Source organism: Natator depressus, chromosome 20 (assembly GCF_965152275.1).
Source record: "Natator depressus isolate rNatDep1 chromosome 20, rNatDep2.hap1, whole genome shotgun sequence".
Lineage (NCBI taxonomy): Eukaryota > Metazoa > Chordata > Testudines > Cheloniidae > Natator > Natator depressus.
Genome location: NC_134253.1, coordinates 11,465,368 through 11,484,392, shown reverse-complemented (window position 1 = coordinate 11,484,392; position 19,025 = coordinate 11,465,368). Strand labels below are relative to the sequence as shown.

The 19,025-nt window shown below is 59.4% G+C and overlaps 1 protein-coding gene across 1 annotated transcript; it reads right to left on the bottom strand.

Annotated features, from left to right (window-relative positions):
- Positions 1 to 6,333: 6,333 nt before the first annotated feature.
- On the bottom strand, positions 6,334 to 18,667 carry AMHR2 (anti-Mullerian hormone receptor type 2). The gene is made up of 11 exons (XM_074934975.1): positions 18,558 to 18,667; positions 18,217 to 18,399; positions 17,245 to 17,397; positions 13,733 to 13,819; positions 12,157 to 12,296; positions 10,674 to 10,901; positions 10,124 to 10,238; positions 9,456 to 9,616; positions 8,820 to 8,967; positions 6,946 to 7,082; positions 6,334 to 6,610 (listed from the first exon to the last, which is right to left on the bottom strand). Exons 1-11 carry the CDS (start codon positions 18,634 to 18,636, stop codon positions 6,482 to 6,484), a joined length of 1,560 nt encoding a protein of 519 aa, XP_074791076.1. The 5' UTR covers positions 18,637 to 18,667; the 3' UTR covers positions 6,334 to 6,481.
- Between the last annotated feature and the right edge of the window lie 358 nt (positions 18,668 to 19,025).

The window sequence follows — 19,025 nt, the reverse complement described above, 5'->3', positions numbered from 1 at the left end:
TGGGTTAAAGCGGGGGGGCTGGGACTCCGGACTCCTGGGTTCTCTCTCCAGCTCCGGGAGGGCGGTGGGGTCTCGTGGGTTAAAGCGGGGGGGCGGGGACTCCGGACTCCTGGGTTCTCTCTCCAGCTCCGGGAGGAGGGTGGGGTCTCGTGGGTTAAAGCGGGGGGGCTGGGACTCCGGACTCCTGGGTTCTCTCTCCAGCTCCGGGAGGGCGGTGGGGTCTCGTGGGTTAAAGCGGGGGGGGCTGGGACTCCGGACTCCTGGGTTCTCTCTCCAGCTCCGGGAGGGCGGTGGGGTCTCGTGGGTTAAAGCGGGGGGGCGGGGACTCCGGACTCCTGGGTTCTCTCTCCAGCTCCGGGAGGAGGGCGGGGTCTCGTGGGTTAAAGCGGGGGGGCGGGGACTCCGGACTCCTGGGTTCTCTCTCCAGCTCCGGGAGGGCGGTGGGGTCTCGTGGGTTAAAGCGGGGTGGGGGGCTGGGAATTCGGACTCCTGGGTTCTCTCCCCAGCTCCAGGAGGGGGGTGGGGTCTCGTGGGTTAAAGGGGAGGACTCTGGACTCCTGGGTTCTCTCCCCAGCTCTGGGAGGGGGGTGGGGTCTCGTGGGTTAAAGCAGGTGGGGGCTGGGAATCCGGACTCCTTGGGCCTGGCCCCAGTTGCAGGAGGGAAGTGTGGCATAGTGGTCAGGGATGGGGATTGGGCATCAGGACTGCTGGGTTCTCTTCCTGGCTCTAGGAGGAGCGTGGTCTCGTATTTGGAGCAGGAGCCTGGGGGGTGCCAGACCCCTGTGTTCGATTCTGGGCTTTATACAGGAGTGTGGTTCCCAGGTCAGACTCAGGGGAGCAGAATCCAGAACTTCTGATTTGCTGTGTCACCTGGCTCTGTGTCTTCAGCTAACTGTGCCTCAGTTTCCCCACCTGGGAAACAGGGATAACAACTCCAATGCACAGTGGGGGCATTGTGGGGGAGGAGGTGGATTGTGAGGTTTAATTCACTAATGCTTGGGAAGTGCTTTGAGATCCTCAGATGAGGTGGCAAAGAAACATGCTGGCTGTCCAGTCTCGCACCATTGAAACCCATGGCACTGAGTGCTCTTTTGAGAGGCAGAGAAAGCACTAGGAAGGATGGTCCAGTGGGTAGGGCACCAGGCTGGACACCTGGGATAGATTCTTTCCTCGTCCACATTTGTCCTGGGTGACCTAGGGCAAGTCATATAGTCTACCCTGTGCCTCAGTTTCCCCACCTGTAAATGGGGATCATACCCCACGGGTATGTGAGGATAAAATCTGCTAATAAGTGTAAAGCACCCAGGTATTATGGTGATGGGCACCGTATAAGCACTGGCTAGAGGAAACAAAAGTGATCAGGCAGCAAGGCAATGACCTTTCCTAGCTAGATACTCAATCATCAGATATAAAGTGCCCAAAGGCTGCCTGGTGGCTCTCTAAGATGCAGGAGTGATTTCAGAGGGGATCAAGCAGCACTTCAAGTGGTCTGAAAAAAGTGGGAGTCTATCATCTGGGAGCAAGAGCTTTTGTAAGACAGACCTTGGGGTGCACCCTTCAGAGACAGCCCCCCCACCTCCAAACACACATGCTTTAAGCAGTGGGATCAGGGCCTGTTCCTGAGAGATTAATCAGGGCCAAGCTGGCGAGCGGGGTGTGGGTGTCTGAAGGGTACGCGCCCTGTCCTGGAGCCCAGCCAAGTTAGAGCGCCAAGTGTTTACACACAGCTCTGATGACACTGCATGAAAGCAAAGCTCACCTGACAGCAGCGCCAAGGTCAGTGAGATCCTGGCTGCACTCAAAGGACAGTGTCCCTACAGAGCGCTGCCCAGTACATTAGGCAATGTGGGGGGATCTGCTGGAACTAAATGTGGAGAAAGGGACTTGGGGCTGCGGGAAGCTCTTGGGAAAACTGGCAACGTTTTATTATGTTGTTTTCTAGTCCGTCTAGTGGTTACAGCAGAAGATTGGGAGCTAGGACTCCTCGGTTCTAGCCCTGGCTCTGGGAGGGGAATGGGCTCAAGCACGTGGGGATGGGAGGCAGGACACAGCTATAATGACTCGACTGGCTCTTTTATTGGGGCTGCTGGACACAGACTGACCCTGAGGTTCCCTCTGGTTAGTGCCAAGATGGGGGGAGGGATAGCTCAGTGGTTTGAGCATTGGCCTGCTAAACCCAGGGTTGTGAGTTCAATCCTTGAGGGGGCCATTTAGGGATCTGGGGCAAAAATTGGGGATTGGTCCTGCTTTGAGCAGTGGACCTCCTGAGGTCCCTTCCAACCCTGATATTCAATGATTCTATATGGGGCCACCCTAAATCCTGGCCTGGATTCAGCTGCTGTGGAAGGGAATGCTGAGTACACAATGGGCTCTGTTTGTAGCTCTGGCACAACTGGTAACACTTGGGCTTGCTTACCCTGTGACTTAGTTGACTTCCCTGTGAAAATGGGGACAACACCCCTGACCTGGGACAAAGGGGGGGATGCCTGACATGTGCAAATATTAGTGACAGATAAAAGTCCTGCCCCAGAGTCCTCCCAAGTCAGGAGCATGTTCAGAATCCCAAGGCCTGGAGAAATCACCAGCTGGATTCCTCCTGGGATGAGGAAGCCCCAGGGTTTAAGAATCCCTGTGCAGGTTAGAATGGGCCTGGGACCAGTCTTGCCCAGCAATAAGAATTATGTGTCTCCCCCTCCCTGTACTTTTCAGAGAGAAATCTCTGGAGTCCTTTGTGCTGAAGGGACGTGTTGTTAAGTGGTATTATTCTGGGCTGCTGCTAAGGGCAAGAATCTGAGGCCCTATTGCACCAGATCACAGACCAATGGCTAGAGGAGGATACTGGGCACCAGGACTTGGGGGGGTCTATTCCCTGCTCTGGGAGGCACTGGGGTCTAGCAGATAAAGCACCAGACTGGGCCTCGGGAGACCTGAGTGCTAGTCTTGGCTCTGCTGGGCAACTCACTTCGCCACTCTGTGCCTCAGTTTCCCTGTATGTGAAATGGGGCTAATGAGCCTGACCTCCTTTGTAAAACGCTTGGAGATCTCTGGGAGAAAAGCATGAGGCGGTGTGATTAGTGAGTGCTGGATCCTCTCTGCCCTGTTTAACACCGGCTCCCAGTGGCCCATCCAGCATAGAATCCTCCATCAGACAATTGGCTTGTCTTGCCCAGAATCCTCAGTTCCCTGTGGGCTCAGACCCAGGGGCCCATTGACTATAAATCCAGTGTACATTTAAACCAAGACCCTACCAAAACAAAACCCTTCGCTGCCCACCCTGTTCTCCCCCTGTGGGGTGGGGGGAATGAGCCACGTGTGACAGGTGGGAGTTGGACTGGAAGGTGCTTGGATACTCTGGGGGAGCAGGATAAGAACCTGGGTGTTGCACAGGGATAGATGCCTGGGTGTTTTTCTCCGGCCACACTGGATCTGTCCAGCCCCACGCCTCTTGCTGTAGCAGCACCTTGGTCTCAGAGAGGGTGCGGAGAAGAGCCACAAGAACGCAACAGGGTTGGGAGACCTGCCTTACAGTGAGAGACTCCAGGAGCTCGGTCTGTTTAGCTCAACAAAAAGAAAGCTAAGGGGTGACTTGATCACAGTCTGTAAGTACCTGCATGTGCTCGCGGGCTGGTCAGGCGAGCGGACAAAGGTCGAACAAGGTCCAAGGGTCGTGCGGGATTCTCTACCACGGGCAAGTTCTAAATCAAGAGTGGAGGTTTTTCTAAAAAATCCATTCTACTTCAAACAGGATGTAATTCAGGGCCGTGTTATGCAGGTCAGATGAGACAATCACAGGCATCCCTTTGGGCCTTGTAATCTATGCAAGAGGTCCACAACCTGTGGGGCGTGGGAGGGCCAGGGGCAGCCCCCATGGGGGCCAGGGAGGGAGTGCCACCCAGCCCCTCTTCGCCCCCAGTTCTGCTCCAGTCCTGCCCGTAGCTGCGTCCCCAGCTCCTGGCCCCGTGCCTGGTCCCCGGCTTCTGGCCCCACATCTGGCCCTGCCCCCCGCCTCCTAGCGGCTCCACTCCCAGCCCCGGCGCCAGCCTCAGCCGCTGGCCGCGGCTCTGTCCCCGGCCCAGCTCCTGGCCCCAGACCCACCCCCAACTGCGGCTCCAGCCTCGGCCCCCTGACCCCCGTCCACGTCATCGTCCCGTGCAGCTGCGTCCCTGCTCCTGGACCCAGCTCTGGGGAGGTGGACAAGGGTAAGGGGGGGCATGACCCTCAAAAGTGTGGGGACCACTGATCTATGCATATCCTGCTGCAACAAATCAAACTAGCTCTATAAACCTCATCCTTCGACACCAGGTGAGCTCACTGGCCCATCCTTAGCTCACTCGCCAATGGCCCATCTACCCCACCTCCTCCCATACCAGATCACTCAGACCAGTCTGTACTCGTGTATTACTCAGGCTTTATTTCCAGCCAGGCCCCTCGTACAAACGTTCAGTGTCAAACTACCCCAGCAAGCAGCTTGCCTGCCCCGTCTGGGGCTCGGAGACGGCCTGGGCAGGGCTGTGTTGCTCCTCACATGTCCTTTCTGCAGGCCGAGCGCCCGCGGGATTCCCGATTCTCTCTGCACCGTGAAGCAGAATAAATGAAGGCTCTTTCACCAACCCTGGGGCGTGTGCGTGTCAATATCGTTATCCCCAGACGGGGGAGTTGGGGAACAGGGAGGCGACGGGAGATTCTCACAGTGAGTCGGGGCAGATCTGGGAATGGGACCCAGGAGTCCTGGGCACTAGCCACAAGACCATTATTTCCCCGTTTGTCGCAACCTTTCTCCCATCTATTGTATTCTCCCCTGATCCCCTCTTCCCCAAGAGCCAGGCTCCCCCTCTCTCCTTCCTCTGGACCCCGCCACCCCCAGCGGCCCTCTCCTGTCACATCCTGGGCGCCCCCTGGGGGTGGAATGGGCTGGCCCCCTCTACCCTGCAAGGGAGCAGTGGAGCTGGGGGAGCCATGGTCATCCTACATCCTTACTAGTAGCCAGGAGGAGGAGCTCATTGGGCCTGCAGCCCAGCTCCCAGAGTCACTGCAGCTGGCGCAGGGGCAAACATGGGACTGTCACTCCAGCTGAGTGACCCCTGGCAGGTGCCTGTGTCCCCCAGCCCCTCCCTGTCGAGAGGCGGTTGGCACAGAGCCCCGAGGGTCAGCAAAACCTGGCATTGCACCATCGGCCTGCAGACAGGCAGTGCTGCCCTGTGCTTAGCACAGAGGCCTGGGAGCTGGGTTTTATTCCTGGGTGAGTCCCCTCCCCCTCCAGGCCTCAGTTTCCCCTGCTGTGAAATTAGGGAGACTGGGGATTTGTGAGTGCAGAGTATTATCATAAACTCCAGGGTCTTGCTGAGCAAGACCCTTCCATAACCCACTCCCAGATATAAGAAGAAAGGCCCAACCCGTTAGTGCCTGGTGACAGCTGGGCAGGGGGTGCTCATGGTGCCCCATGGTCTTCTAGAGGAGGCACCTGACAGGTGGTACCATCGCAAGCCATCTGGCGTTCCCAGGCGGTAGCCGATCTCAACCCACTCTAAGGTCTGCGGGGAATAGTAGAGTCTGAATCTGACATCCCAATGCCACTATTTGGCCCCCGCCCAGCTCCCAATGGCCAAGATCTGCACCCCCCATTAAGAGCTTTGAGGGACAGTGTGGGCTAGTGGTTAGTGCACCGGACTGGGACTCAGGAGACCCAGGTTCTATTCCTGGCTCTGCTGGGTGACCTTCGGCAAGTCACTTTGCCACTCAGTGCCTCAGTTTCCCCTCACACATACTGGCTGTTACTGTGAGCTCTTTGGGGCAGGGAGCATTTGGTCCTGCTTCCAGCATGTAAACAACATAGCCCAGAGCCAGGCAGTTTGTGAGCAACAGCCCCTGAAATGTCACAGCCCAGGAAGGGCTAGGACAGTGTGCATGGAAAGTGTATACCTGTGTGTGTGGCTGGGGTGTATGCCCATCAGTGGCTGATGGCATATGCCCTGTGTGTGTATGTGTCTTGGAGGAGGGTGTGTGTCTGGTCTGTATGCCTGCAGGGGGAGAAGAGGTGCATGCCCATTGGGAGGGGGTAAGATATAATGGGATGCATGTCCATGAAGGGGATGGGGGTAACTTGAGGGCTGCACACCTACCCTTCCATGTGGGGCTGGCATGACCGTGGGAGGGCTGTGCTCCCAGCCTGGGGGCATGGCCAAAGCACACTGCATTATGGGTATTCCCTGCCTCCCGGGGCCCATGGGAGCAGAGTGTAAAGTTCGAATCTGGCCCAGGTGGGGGTGGTCGGCCGGGCAGCTTGAGGCCATGCAGCAGCAGGGCACAGGCCAGCCCTGTTTATATCCAGTGCAGGTAATAGCTGGGGTGATACGGGCATGGCGCCGTCCCTGCCACCAGAGCTCCTCTCCCTCCATCAGCACCAACCAGAGGCCTAAGGAGCATTCCCAGGCACTGTGGCCCAGTGCTGGGCAAGGACAGGGGGGCAGCACCCCTTGCCAGCTCAGCACACCCCTGCCGGCAACTCGGCTCCCAGGGTCTGGAGCCGCTGGCGGGTGCACTCGGCCGTCAGCCGGGCCTCGGGGTCGGGGTCCCAGCAGTCCTCCAGCAGCTCCCGCAGGCAGATGAAGACCTAGGGGAGAGGGGTCTCTCAGGGTGCAGGTGGCTCCAGACCCCAGGCTGGCTGAGGTGTCGCCCTGAAAGAGAACCTACTGCAGCAGAGACAAGACCTCCACCCTCACCCTGTGCACCTGTGGGGCTCAGGCCAGGGGTGTAAAACCCCCAGGGAATATAATAAAATCTTGGGGGTCGCCAAAGGGTCTCACTACATAGATGTATTTACTGCTGGCCCTTTAAACCAGCAGCAGAGCTAGTTGCGTCCTTCCTCCCCTCCACTACTCCCTCATCCCTTCCCACTAGTGTCCCCCCTCCCCTGCCCCCATCGCCCCTCCCCCCAAACCCCTTTACCTGGCCTGTCCCCTTCCAGGATTCGGGGATGGATGGCCTCCTCCTCTCCTCCACGGCCAGTCTCCTCAGCTCCCCATACGTGGGACTGCCGCCCAGCTCTGCCTCGTAGGCCAGCTGGAAGGGAGGGACCCTGCAGCCTGGGGGAGGAGAGAGTGGGACATGTGGGGGTCAAATGGCTGTGGCTTCCATCCAGCCCAGCCCCTAAGATGACCCGGGTACCAGCGACTGGCTCAGTGTGTGGGTGTGTGTCACCCTAAAGTGGCCAGCAGAGCAGATAAAAGCCCAACTACTGCTGTTGGCTAACGGGGATTCCCCTTGGACCCAAGAGACCTGATTACTGGCACACTCAGGCTGCACTGGCACCACAGAGGGGCCTTCCAGTGGGGATATGTGGCCCCCTGGAGAATCTCCCCCCATGCAGTGGGCTCCCCAGTTGGTGTGGAGTTGGCATGACCACGTAAGGGCTCTGCTCCCAGCCCCAGTGCAGGGGGTGGAGTAGGGCATGGCCAAAGCACACTGCATTATGGGTATTCCCTACCTCCCGGGGCCCATGGGAGCAGAGTGTAAGTTAGAGCATCTATGGTTACCATACGTCCGTATTTTCCCGGATATGTCCAGCTTTTTGGTTTTTAAATCGCCATCCAGGAGGAATTTTTAAATATCTAAAAACATCCGGGATTTTGCCATTATTATTTTTCCCCAAAGAAGAGCTGATCATTCGAGAAAGAAAGTGAATGTTGATCACTGGAGAGAATGCTTGCTTTTTCCCCCTAGCTCCCAGCGCTTGCGCTGCGAAACAGCTGTTTGGCGCGGCTGGGAGGGAGGGGGGAAGAGGGGGAACGCGGCATGCTCAGGAGAGGAGGCGAGGCCAGGGCGGGGATTTGGGGAAGAGGTCCAATGGGGCAGGGAGGGGGTGGAGTTGGGGTGGGGACTTTGGGGAAAGGGTTGGAATGGGGGCAGGGAAGAGGCAGGGAAGGAGTGGAGTTGGGGCAGGACCAGGGGAGGGGGGCACGAGCAAATTCCCCCCCCCATGGAGTGTCCTCTTTTTTGAATGTTGAAATATGGTAACCCTAGAGCATCCCTGAGGCTGCTCCGACACCAGGAGCGTGGGACTGGGCCCAGAATACAGGAAGTACAAACTTGTTCCTGCCCAGCCCAGGAAGGGGGTAAACGAGAATCAGCCCCCTTGAATCTGGAGTGTATGGAAGTGCAACTCTGGCCTCAGGGCCCCCTCCCTCCTGGGCAGACTGGCTCACTGCTCCCAGAAACCAGCCTGTAAGCAATGCCCCTTTTCCCCTTCCCACCTCCTGCCGGGGGCAGGTATCCTCCCCAGGGGCTGAGCTCCCAGACACCTCCCCTGGGCAGGGACCACTGTGCAGTGCAGACAGCCCAGCGCCGGGTGCGGATGTGTGTGTGTGAAAATTTGGGTGATATTTCTCCAAACCTCCACCAGGTGGCAGAGTTTCCAGCACTTTTTTTGTCTGTGCTGCCACCACACAGACAGGGGGAGGCTCTTGATTTGATGGTGCATGGGCAGGGGTGGGGGGGGGCAGAGAAATTCTTGGTTTGAGGCTTTCTAGGGGCTGATCCTGCAGCACAGTCCACAGGGCTGGGGGCTGCATACATCAGCACGGCCATGGCTGGGGGGGGTGTGTCAGCTGAGCAATAGTTAAGCTGGGGGGCATACAGGGGTGGCATGAGGAGCCACGGGGTGCAGGAAGGGACCGGCTGGGTGGGACCTCCCAGTGCTCGGGATGTTTAAAGCCAGGCAGGACAGAGGCCTGGGGGATGGGCTCTAGGCCTGGATCCTGCCTGGCACGGCCCAGCTGGGGTCCAGGGGGTCACGCCCAGCACCGAGCCCTACAGCCGCTCACCTGGGGAGAGCATCGAGCATCTTGTCAGGATCTCCCAGAGCACCAGGGCCAGGGAGTAGATGTCGGCCTGCTTCAGCGCGCGGCCCCAATCCTGCAGGTCCAGGCTGTCGTCCAGGATCTCAGGGGCCATGTACCGCTGGGTCCCTGCCTGGGATCAGGCAGGAAGGTCAACGCCAGCTGCCGACCACCAGCCACTCACATGCCACATGAAGGTGAGCTTGCCCACGCTAGTGCAACTGTTTGCATGTGCCAGGGCCGAGGCTCCCAGGCATGTACCCATGAACGGGGCTGATTCATATGCGGCTCCCAGCCTCCCCCCAGACAGCTTCCTTTCCAGGGACTCTCCTACCTTGCCCCCCTACCTCAATGCTCAATCACGTTCTGGCACGCTCACGTGTGATCACACACATTCCCCCCCATGCGCTCATATACCGGGGAGCTCAGACTCCCCTGGCCTCCACCCTCGCCCCCCCATTAAAACTTCCCCTCTCTGCCCTAGATGTGTGGGTGGGGGGGATTATCACGACACCCCCCCCCAGCTCTCCAGCTGGACCCACTGTCCAGTTCTCTGAGCCTTGAGCACAAGTGCTGCTGCACACACACACACGCGCGTGCGCGCGCACACACATTTGCTACCTTCCTGACAGCAGCTTCCATGCGGCCCCCGCCCCATCGCTCCAGGTGCGCGGGCAGCGCCGTGGCCAGGCCGAAGTCCCCGATGGCGCAGCTCCGGTCCTCCCGCACCAGCACATTCTGGCTGCTCAGGTCCCGGTGCGCCACGCTGGGTTTGTGCAGGCCTGGCACCAAGGAGACATGGGTTAGGAAGGGTCCAGCTGTGTGTGTGGGCGGGGGGGGAGGGAGGGGGCGGAGGAGCCACTGTGTTTCTCAGTGCCAACAGAGGGCAAGAAGGGTTGAATCCTGGCCCCCACCCACGGGATAGGCACGGAGAACGGGACATTGCAGAGACCCCACCTGCCTGGCTCGTGGGCCTGGTGCACTGGACGGGCTGGTGGGGGCATGGCGGACCCTTGGCTGTGATTGGCCAGTAGAGGGAAGGGCTGCTGGGCCATGTGTCCTATCCCCACCTCCCAGCTCCTGGGCTCCCCCTTGAGGATGGACGAACTCGCCGCGCCGAGGCGGTGGGTGGGGCTAACTTGCCACATTGCGGCTGGCTGGGCACCAGGAGTGCGGGGAAAAGGGGATCACAGCTGTGTCCGCAGCCCTGGGGCTCGGGCAGGGCAAGGTGTTGCCCCAGGGGCCTGCTGCTCCCCCTGCAGGGCTCCAGGAGCCAGGGCGGCTCTCACCGTTGTGCCAGAGCTCCTCGTGCAGGAAGGCCAGCCCCCGGGCCAGCGACAGGGCCAGTCTGACGGTGCCATCCCAGGCGCTGACATGCTGGCTCAGGAAGAGTTTCAGAGAGCCCTGCGGGCAGACAGAGTCCGGCTCAGTCGGACCCCAGGCCAGAATCACAGGGGCCCATCGGGTGCAGCCCTGGCCCCGTGCAGTCTTCTTACCAGGACCCCGTTCAGTCTGGCTGTGAAACCCCAAGTGGGGAGGCGGGTCCCCGATCCTTCCCCGGCTGGATCCATCCCCCTGACGGGGAACGATGGGGCCCCCAGCCCTTTCCCCAGAGATGATTCCCTGCCTGGACGCATCCCCCATCAGGAAGAGTTTTCTGAATACACTAAATTTCCTCTCTCCATATCTGAGCACAAGCAGAATCTGAGAGCAAAATCCCCTCCCTGCCTGTGCACATGCAGTCACTCAGTCCCGGTGCAGTTCTGCACATGCCCAGCAGAGGGCAGTGGCACCCACCCACCCCCCATGCCCAGGGCTGGCCGTGGGGCGAGCACTCACCGCCGGGTAGAGCTGCAGCACCAGCAGGCTCCCCTGATCCCCACGCACCCCTCCTCGCCCAGCCGCCAGGAGCCGGGCCACGTTCTCGTGGTTCATCAGGGGCAGGCTGTGCACGGACCACTCGGCCGCAAAGTGCTGGAAGCAGGTGTCGGGGAAGGCCTTGATTGCGACGGGTGTCTGGTGCAGGGTGCCCTGCCACACCACGGAGAAGCGCCCGTCCTGGAGCACCTGCGGGGGACAAAGACAGATAGGGTGACACGCTGACCTGTCTTTTAGCTCCCTGGGATGGAGAGGGGAGCACAGAACCTAGTCTTATCCTAGGTAAGGCACTGTTGCGGGGAAGGTCACAGCACTGGTGTCCCAGCTGGGCACTGCTGCGGGGAAGCTTGCAGCTTTGTGGAGTCCATGGCTGGGCACTGCTGCAGGGAAGCTTGCAGCACTGGAGTCCATGGCTGGGCACTACTGCAGGGTGGATAAAATTTATTTTATTTTGTTTAACTCCCATGGGAGTTAGGTTCCTAACCTTTGAAAATACTTCTAGGCACCTATTTGAATCTTTAGGTGCCTAAATACCTTTGAAAGTCTCCATAGTGACCATAAACAATCCTTCAGTTCACTAACGACAGATCACTCTCCCACTGTTGAATAAGCCAGTTAGTTTCGAATGCAAAATGTGTTTGGCTAAACTTACAGTTTTGGCCCCTTAAGCATCCAGGGCATTTAAGGAGTTTTATTTCACTAATCAAAATGTTTTAAAATGCTGGTTTTGTGCATTTTTACTGGAATGCCAATTTCCATCCAGCTTGAGACAAATCACAAGTAAACAATCATTTGCTAGCAAATAAGAAATGTGTCCTTGGCCTTTTCTGAACATAATCAAAAATGTCAAATTTAAGATTCTCACTAAATAAATGCTAAGCGACGTAACTGCTTAAATAAATGTGTATAGACATAATGTGTCCTCCAGTTAGCAAAGAGAAGGACCAAATTTAGAGAACAGGTTATATTTAGTAGCGAATCAACATGTTTGAATGGTTACCCACCAACGAGAACGAACTGTTAGGAAAAGAAGTAAAAAATACAAATGCAAAATGCAATTAAAATCAGTGATTTAAGTCAAGGTTTCCTGCTTGTTGATTTAAATCAAGATTAAAATCAGGGATTTAAACCAGTCCACCCCGAAGCTTGCAGCACTGGAGACCCTGCCTGGCACTGCTGCGAGGAAGCTTGCAGCGCTGGAGCCACAACCTGGCACTGCCCTGGGGAAGCTCGCAGCGCTGGAGCCCCCTCCTGGCACTGCCAGCACAAACACCTGCTTGCATGGGCCAAGACTGATCCACCTCCTCCCTAAGCTCAACAGGGACATGCCAGGCAACACGTGCTCTCCCCCTGCAGAACCAGCCTGCAACCTGCACAGACAGAGGTGAGACCGAGGCAAAGGCCAGTCCGTGCTGTCAACCCCAACGCAGCCACCAAGCGAGACCTGGAGGAACTGGAGCGCTGGCAGCTCCTGGCTGGGAGGTTCCCTCTCACGGCTGGAATGGGGGTCCATGGTGACTTTGGTCAGCTCCCTGCTCTCCTCCTGGCGCAGCAGCACTGCACAGACCTTCACCTTTCTCAGCACTGTGGAGAGAAAGCGAGAGATTTCCCCCTGCAGGGGCTCCTCTGGGGCGGTGACACTGGGACTGGGCCAAATGCCCAACTATGGTGCAGTGCCCTGGGACTAGCACACAGAGCTGCAGGGCCCACGGGCTGCTCAGGAGAGAGAGAGAGAATGTGTGTGGGTTTGAGTCACCAATCAACCCACAGTGTGTGTGTGTGTGTGTATAGACAGACAGGGTGAGTCATATACTAACCCAGTATGTGTGTGTGTGTAGACAGAGAGAGACAGACTGTGTGTGTACAGACAGACGGACAGTGTATACACAGATAGTGTGGGTGTGTATGTATGTGTGAGTCAGACACGAACACAGAGTGAGTGTGTGTGTGTGTGTGTGTGTGTGTGTGGAGAGAGAGAGACAGATGGTTTGTGCATAGATAGACAGACAGTGTGGGTGTGTATGTTTGTGTGTCATACACCAACTCAGTTTGTATGTGTGTACATAGAGAGACAAACAGACTGTGTGTTTAGAGAGAGACAGACTATGTATACAGACATCCAGACTCTGAGTGTGTGTGCATGTGTGTATAGAGAGAGAGACGGACTGTGTATATAGACAGACAGACAAACTGTGTGTGCGCGCGTATGTGTAAATCGTACACTAACCCAGTTTGTGTGTGTAGAGAGAGACAGACTGTGTGTGTGTTTAGACATCCAGATATGTGTGTGTGTGTGTGTGTGTGTGTGTGTAGAGACAGACTGTGTATACAGACCACATGTGTGTGTGTGTGTGTGTGTGTGTGTAGAGACAGACTGTGTATACAGACCACGTGTGTGTGTGTGTGTACAGAGAGACAGACTGTGTAGACAGACCCCGTGCGTGTGTGTGTGTGTGTGTGTGTGTACAGAGAGACAGACTGTGTAGACAGACCCCGTGCGTGTGTGTGAATTGTAAACCAACCCAGTGCGTGCGTGTGTCCGGCTGTGCGTGTACCTACGTGTGAGGCAGAGGCAGGGATTGAGGGGGAGGGGGAGGGAGTCTAATAAATACTAAGAACCCCCCCCAGCACCCCAAGCCCTGTGATCTTAACAGGCCGCTTGAGCTGAAGGGAGTTCCCCCCTGGGGCTGTCGGTGTTGGGCCTTGTACAGAATTCAGGCTGCGCCCACTAGAGGGCAACCTGCGTCCAGCCTGTCCATGGGCAATTAACTGGCTTTGTGTCCCTGGCCAGGGCGCTCCCTGCTGGCTGGGACCAGATACCACAGCTGCATTACGGAGCCACTCCTTCCCTCACACCACTGGGGCCCGTGCTAATGGGGCCCAGGTTCCATGACTGGGACGACCAGGAGACCCATGATGGGGGGCAGGGGGTGGCAGGATGGCTTGATCCGGTGCATCTAAAACCCCATATTCCCCGTTGGGCCAAGGGTCTGGAGGAGCTGGGGGGGCGGGGGCCATACCTAGGAAGGCCAGACAGCCGAGGAAGAGCAGCAGCGGGCAGGCCACGGCGATCCAGATGGTGCCCGTCGGAGCAGACCCAGCCGAGGCTGCGGAAAGGCCGAGAGAGGCAGAGGCTGAACTGAGAACCCAGCCCCAGGCACGGCCCATGGGCAGCGGGCGACGGGGCTCGGGGTCAGATGAGGAGGACGCCCGGGATACCGCTCCCGCTGGGGCATTGGGTTCCAGCCGTCGCCTGGCTGCCCCTTGGGTGCTCCCCCCTGCACCAGGCCCAGCCCTACGCTAAACGTCCCTGGGGCACCGCTCCCGGCTGGATCTGTCCCAGCCTGTCTCCCAGGGGGCGATTCCTCATCCGGATGCTGCCTGTCGGGGTGCCCACCACCCCTAATGTTCAGCCTAAGTGACCCTTTTCTTAATCAGCTCCCATGACCCTCCCTCCCCCACCCCCCGTCTCCTCGGGGCCCAGTGGCCACCTTTCCCTTCTAGCCACTAGCCAGCCCCCTCCTGGAGCAGAGAGGCATAGACTGGACAGGGGCTGTCAGAGCCCCTCACATCTGGCCCTCGCTCCCTGACCCGCCCACGGGATGCTCCTCTGCTCGAGTTTTAATTAAACTCCAGAAGAAAGGACGGCTTCCCCCCCCCCTCCTCTCAGCTGCCAACATTCCTGTATCCTCCCTCTGCTGCAGCCCATCAAAGCCGGTTTTGGGGGGGAGGGGGAAGCTGGGTCGCAGCACTACAAAGCTAGGTGGGGGGACCCAATCCAGCCCCAGGCATGCTGTTAAAGGAGCAGGGCAGTCAGATCCTTGGCCCGGCCAATTCCAGCTAGGCATCCTTACTGGCAGATGCCAAGATAGTCCTCTTGCAGGGAGTGGGGTCTAGTGGTCAGAGCAGGGGGCTGGGAGTCAGGACTCCTGGGTTCTATTGTTAGCTTGGGGAAGGGAGTTGGGTCTAGTGGTTAGTGCAGGGGAGCTGCATCTCGGGGCAAGGCACAGGGGGCTCGTCCCATCCCTTTCTCTCCTTCCCACTGAGCCTGTCTGCGGCTAAATGCTTCCTCCTGCTGCAGGAATGAAGGAACTGGAGATGAGAGGGAAGCAGCGGGATGGAGGGGTGCAGGGAGAGCAGAGGGAATTACCCCTCCTCTGCTGCTCTGTGATACCCCTCCACTGCCACTTTGCCCCCGCTGCACCCTACTGCCCTGTGCTGGGGCTCCAGAGGTCCTCGACCCCCGTTCCCCACACAGGCCCCCCGAGATCTAATGCACTGGAATCAGACTGGCCCTGTCTACAGCATCAGGGGCCAGAGCTTGCTCCCTGGTCTCTCCGCAGCCCCGAGCACTCTCACTGGGGAGCCAGGCAGAGGCTCGGCCAGGGGTCCAGCATGGGGCCCTCATGCCTAATCAGGGCAAACCTAGGCCAGGAGCCCACACAAGAGGGTCAGGGATCGGCACCATAGGAGCAGCCCATTGGGTGCCACCCAGGGTACAGCCCCAGGGCAAAACTCCCTTCCCTGTGTTGAGCCCTCTGGGTCAGCACCCCCATCCATAGCTACCCCATCCCACAGCCCACAGCCTGGGTCCAGATAGCCAGGGATAGAGTAAGAATCAGGATGTGAACACCCACTCCCCTCCTCTAACTATTATACACCACTCCCTCCCCCCCCCCCAGAGCTGGGCATGGAACCCAGGAGTCCTGGCTCCCCATCCCCCGGCTCTAACTACTATACACCACTCCCCACCCTCAGAGCTGGGCATAGAACCCAGGAGTCCTGGCTCCCCACCCCCCCGGCTCTAACCCACTAAACCGCACTCCTCCCCCAAGCTGGGTACAGAACCCAGACATCCTGGCTCCCCTCACTAGACCCCACTCCCCACAGGAAGTCCAGCAGCCCCACATGGCAGCTGCTCGGTGGGATGCATCGTGGGCAGCATTGCTGGGTTGGACTCAGTCCCGCCAGCCCAACCTAGTCCCGTGTGAGTGCCGGGTTCGCCTGCCTCCCAGCTGCTTATCAGGGTGACTCAGAGCTCTGGTGCTCGCACTCCCCTGCCTGGCTCGCCTCCCCAAGGTCTGTGGGGCAGCGTCCAGGCAAGAGCATCCAGATAGCCGGGGTCTCCCCCAGGACTGCGCACCTGCTGCGGGGCGGGGAGAGGAGAGCCCGGCCTTCATGGGTCTGGCTGGGGAGGTGGTTACACACTGACTGCCCCATGCTAAACAGGGTCCTTCTCCCAGCCGGGGGGGGGGGCTTGCAGAGGGGATGGAGAGAGGAGACTGGGATGGGGACACTTTTGGGAGGGGAGCAGGGCCAGACATGGGGGGAGGGGGGCAAAGGGGAGGCATGGGACAGACATGACAGGAAGGGAAAGGGCAATTATCATAGAATCATAGAATCATAGAATATCAGGGTTGGAAGGGACCTCAGGAGGTCATCTAGTCCAACCCCTGCTCAAAGCAGGACCAATCCCCAATCAAATCATCAAATTATTTATGCTTTATCTTGTATCCTCCTCAATTTTTTCTCGACATGTCCCCCCCACGACCTCAGACATCTCCCTCCCCCAGCTCTGCCAGTGCCCCTCAATCCTGACCCGCAGCCCCCTGCTAATCCCACCCTGGGGGTTCCCCAGCTCTGGCAGAGCCTCTAAATCCCAACACGCCCCCCTCCTCCCGCTACCTCAGACATCTCCCTCCCCCAGCTCCGCCAGTGCCCCTCAATCCTGACCCGCAGCCCCCTGCTAAGCCCACCCTGGGGCCCCCCCAGCTCTGCCAGTGCCCCTAAATCCCAACACGCCCCCCTCCTCCCGCTACCTCAGACATCTCCCTCCCCCAGCTCTGCCAGTGCCCCTCAATCCTGACCCGCAGCCACCAGCTAACCCCAGCCTGGGGCCCCCCCAGCTCCGCCAGTGCCCCTCAATCCTGACCTGCAGCCACCAGCTAACCCCAGCCTGGGGGTTCCCCAGCTCCACCAGTGCCCCTAAATCCTGACCCGCAGCCCCCTGCTAACCCCACCCTGGGGCCCCCCCAGCTCTGCCAGTGCCCCTAAATCCCAACACGCCCCCTTCCTCCCGCTACCTCAGACATCTCCCTCCCCCAGCTCTGCCAGTGCCCCTCAATCCTGACCCGCAGTCACCAGCTAACCCCAGCCTGGGGCCCCCCCAGCTCCGCCAGTGCCCCTCAATTCCGATGCCTCCCCCCCGTTACCTCAGACATCTCCCTCCCCCAGCTCCGCCAGTGCCCCTCAATCCTGACCCGCAGCCACCAGCTAACCCCAGCCTGGGGCCCCCCCAGCTCCGCCAGTGCCCCTCAATCCTGACCCGCAGCCCCCTGCTAACCCCAGCCTGGGGGTTCCCCAGCCCTGCCAGTGCCCCTAAATCCCAACACGACCCCCTCCTCCCGCTACCTCAGACATCTCCCTCCCCCAGCTCCGCCAGGGCCCCTCAATCCTGACCCGCAGTCCCCTGCTAAAACCACCCTTGGCCCCCCTAGCTCTGGGGGCATGTTCCCCGGCGACACCTCCTCACCTTGCGGCGCTGCAGGGGCCCCAAGCCAGCTGACGTTGGCATTGCAGAGGTCGGAGTGGCACAGACAGCGCTGAAGGATGGCCCCCATGGTGTGGATGGGGCTGGTTTTGCAGGCTGGGGAGTCGCAGCCATCTCGGTCGCTGCCCCAGCAACCTGGCCTCCCACAGAGAGACAGACAGACAGACAGCTGTCAGGGAACTGAGCCCCCCCAGCCTCACCTCTTCTACCCCCCACCCCAGCACAACTCCCTCCCCATGCAGTGCCCTCAGGCATAGTGTCCGCCATGTGGGTGCCCAAGCCCTGACCCTGCAGCCACCTGGGGATGGGAGAGACCTTCCCCCTCGCTGGCCCGAGCCAGCCACAGCCCAATTGGACATGGGGGGGGGGTGCTGTCCGAGGAGGGGGCAGCCACTGCATGGGCAGCAGACAGGCCTTTCCCTCCATGGGGAGTTGCAGGGGCAATAAACCCAGCCGCCGCTTTTAGACTCACTTTTCACAGACACTTGGGAAGTGGCTCACCAAGAGCGCACAAAAGGTTGGTGCCAGATCCAGGGATAGAACTCAGGAGTCCTGGCTCCCAGCCCAGCCTGCTCAAACCACTAGATCCCACTTCCCTGAGAGAACCAGGGATAAAACCTAGGAGTCCAGACTCCCAGCCTCCCCTGCTCAAACCACTAGACCCTTCTCCCCTGGGAGAGCTAGGGATAGAACCCAGGAGTCCTGACTCCCAGCCCTGAGAGAGAGCCAGTCCCAACACTCTAGCCACCAGCCGCCAGTCCCTTCCCAGAGCAGAAATAGAACCCAGGCATCCTGCCTCCTTGGGGTAACCAGACATCCCAATATTAGGGGCTTTGTCTTATATAGGCAACTATCCCCACCCCCACACCAAAGTAAAAGTGTCCCCATTTTTCATACTTGCTGTCTGGTCACCCTATGCCCCACCCCCACCCCATCACTTCAGCAGACCCTCACCTTGCATCACTGCCTGGAGCCTGCTGTGGCTTTGGTTCCAGATCCCAAAGCAGCACTGGCTGGAGTTGCAGAGGATGGTGCTGCTCTCGGCGCCCCCCAGGACATGCCCCCGGTGCCGCATGGAGCCCTGCAGGTTGTGGGGGTGCTCATAGAAGACGCAGCTCCGGTTCCAGCTCAGGGTGCCTGGAGAGACACAGGAGGCTCAGCTGGGTGGGTGCAGGACATACACCCGCTCTCTCCCTCCCGCCCACCCCCCAGGGGCAGCAGCCTGGCCCTCCGCCCGTCTCCCCCTGCCTGTGCACTAGGAGAGCACGGGGAGGGAGGGCCACCCTGCCCCGTACCCGGCAGCCCCAGGCTCAGCCAGAGGCACAGCCCCCGAAGCAGGCGGGGGGCCCGGGGATGCATGGTCGCCCCATCCATCCAGTGGTCCTTCTTCCAGCACCTGGAGCGTGCCTGTGAGCCCAGCCGGCCCTCCCCCAGGGCCCAGCACAGGTGGGAAGGACTTGGCTGGCTCCGCGCGTGGGATGGGGCCGAGACGCTGTCAACGGCCAGAGGAAGCAAAAGGAGCACAGGGAAGGAGGGTGGCGCTCCCCGGCGCCCCGCTCTGATCCTGCCCCCACCCTGAGACTCAGCCCCCATGGGCCCTTCTCCCCACCGTGGCCCCTGGCCTGCAGGCTGGTGCTCAGCCCCGAGCCCAGCGTATCCTGCTGGGTTCTGTATCAGTGACTCTTGCCTGCTCAGAGCCTGCTGGGAGCTGGGCAGCAATTTCAGTGCCCAGGGCCCCCATCTGGAAGCAAACAGCTCCAAGG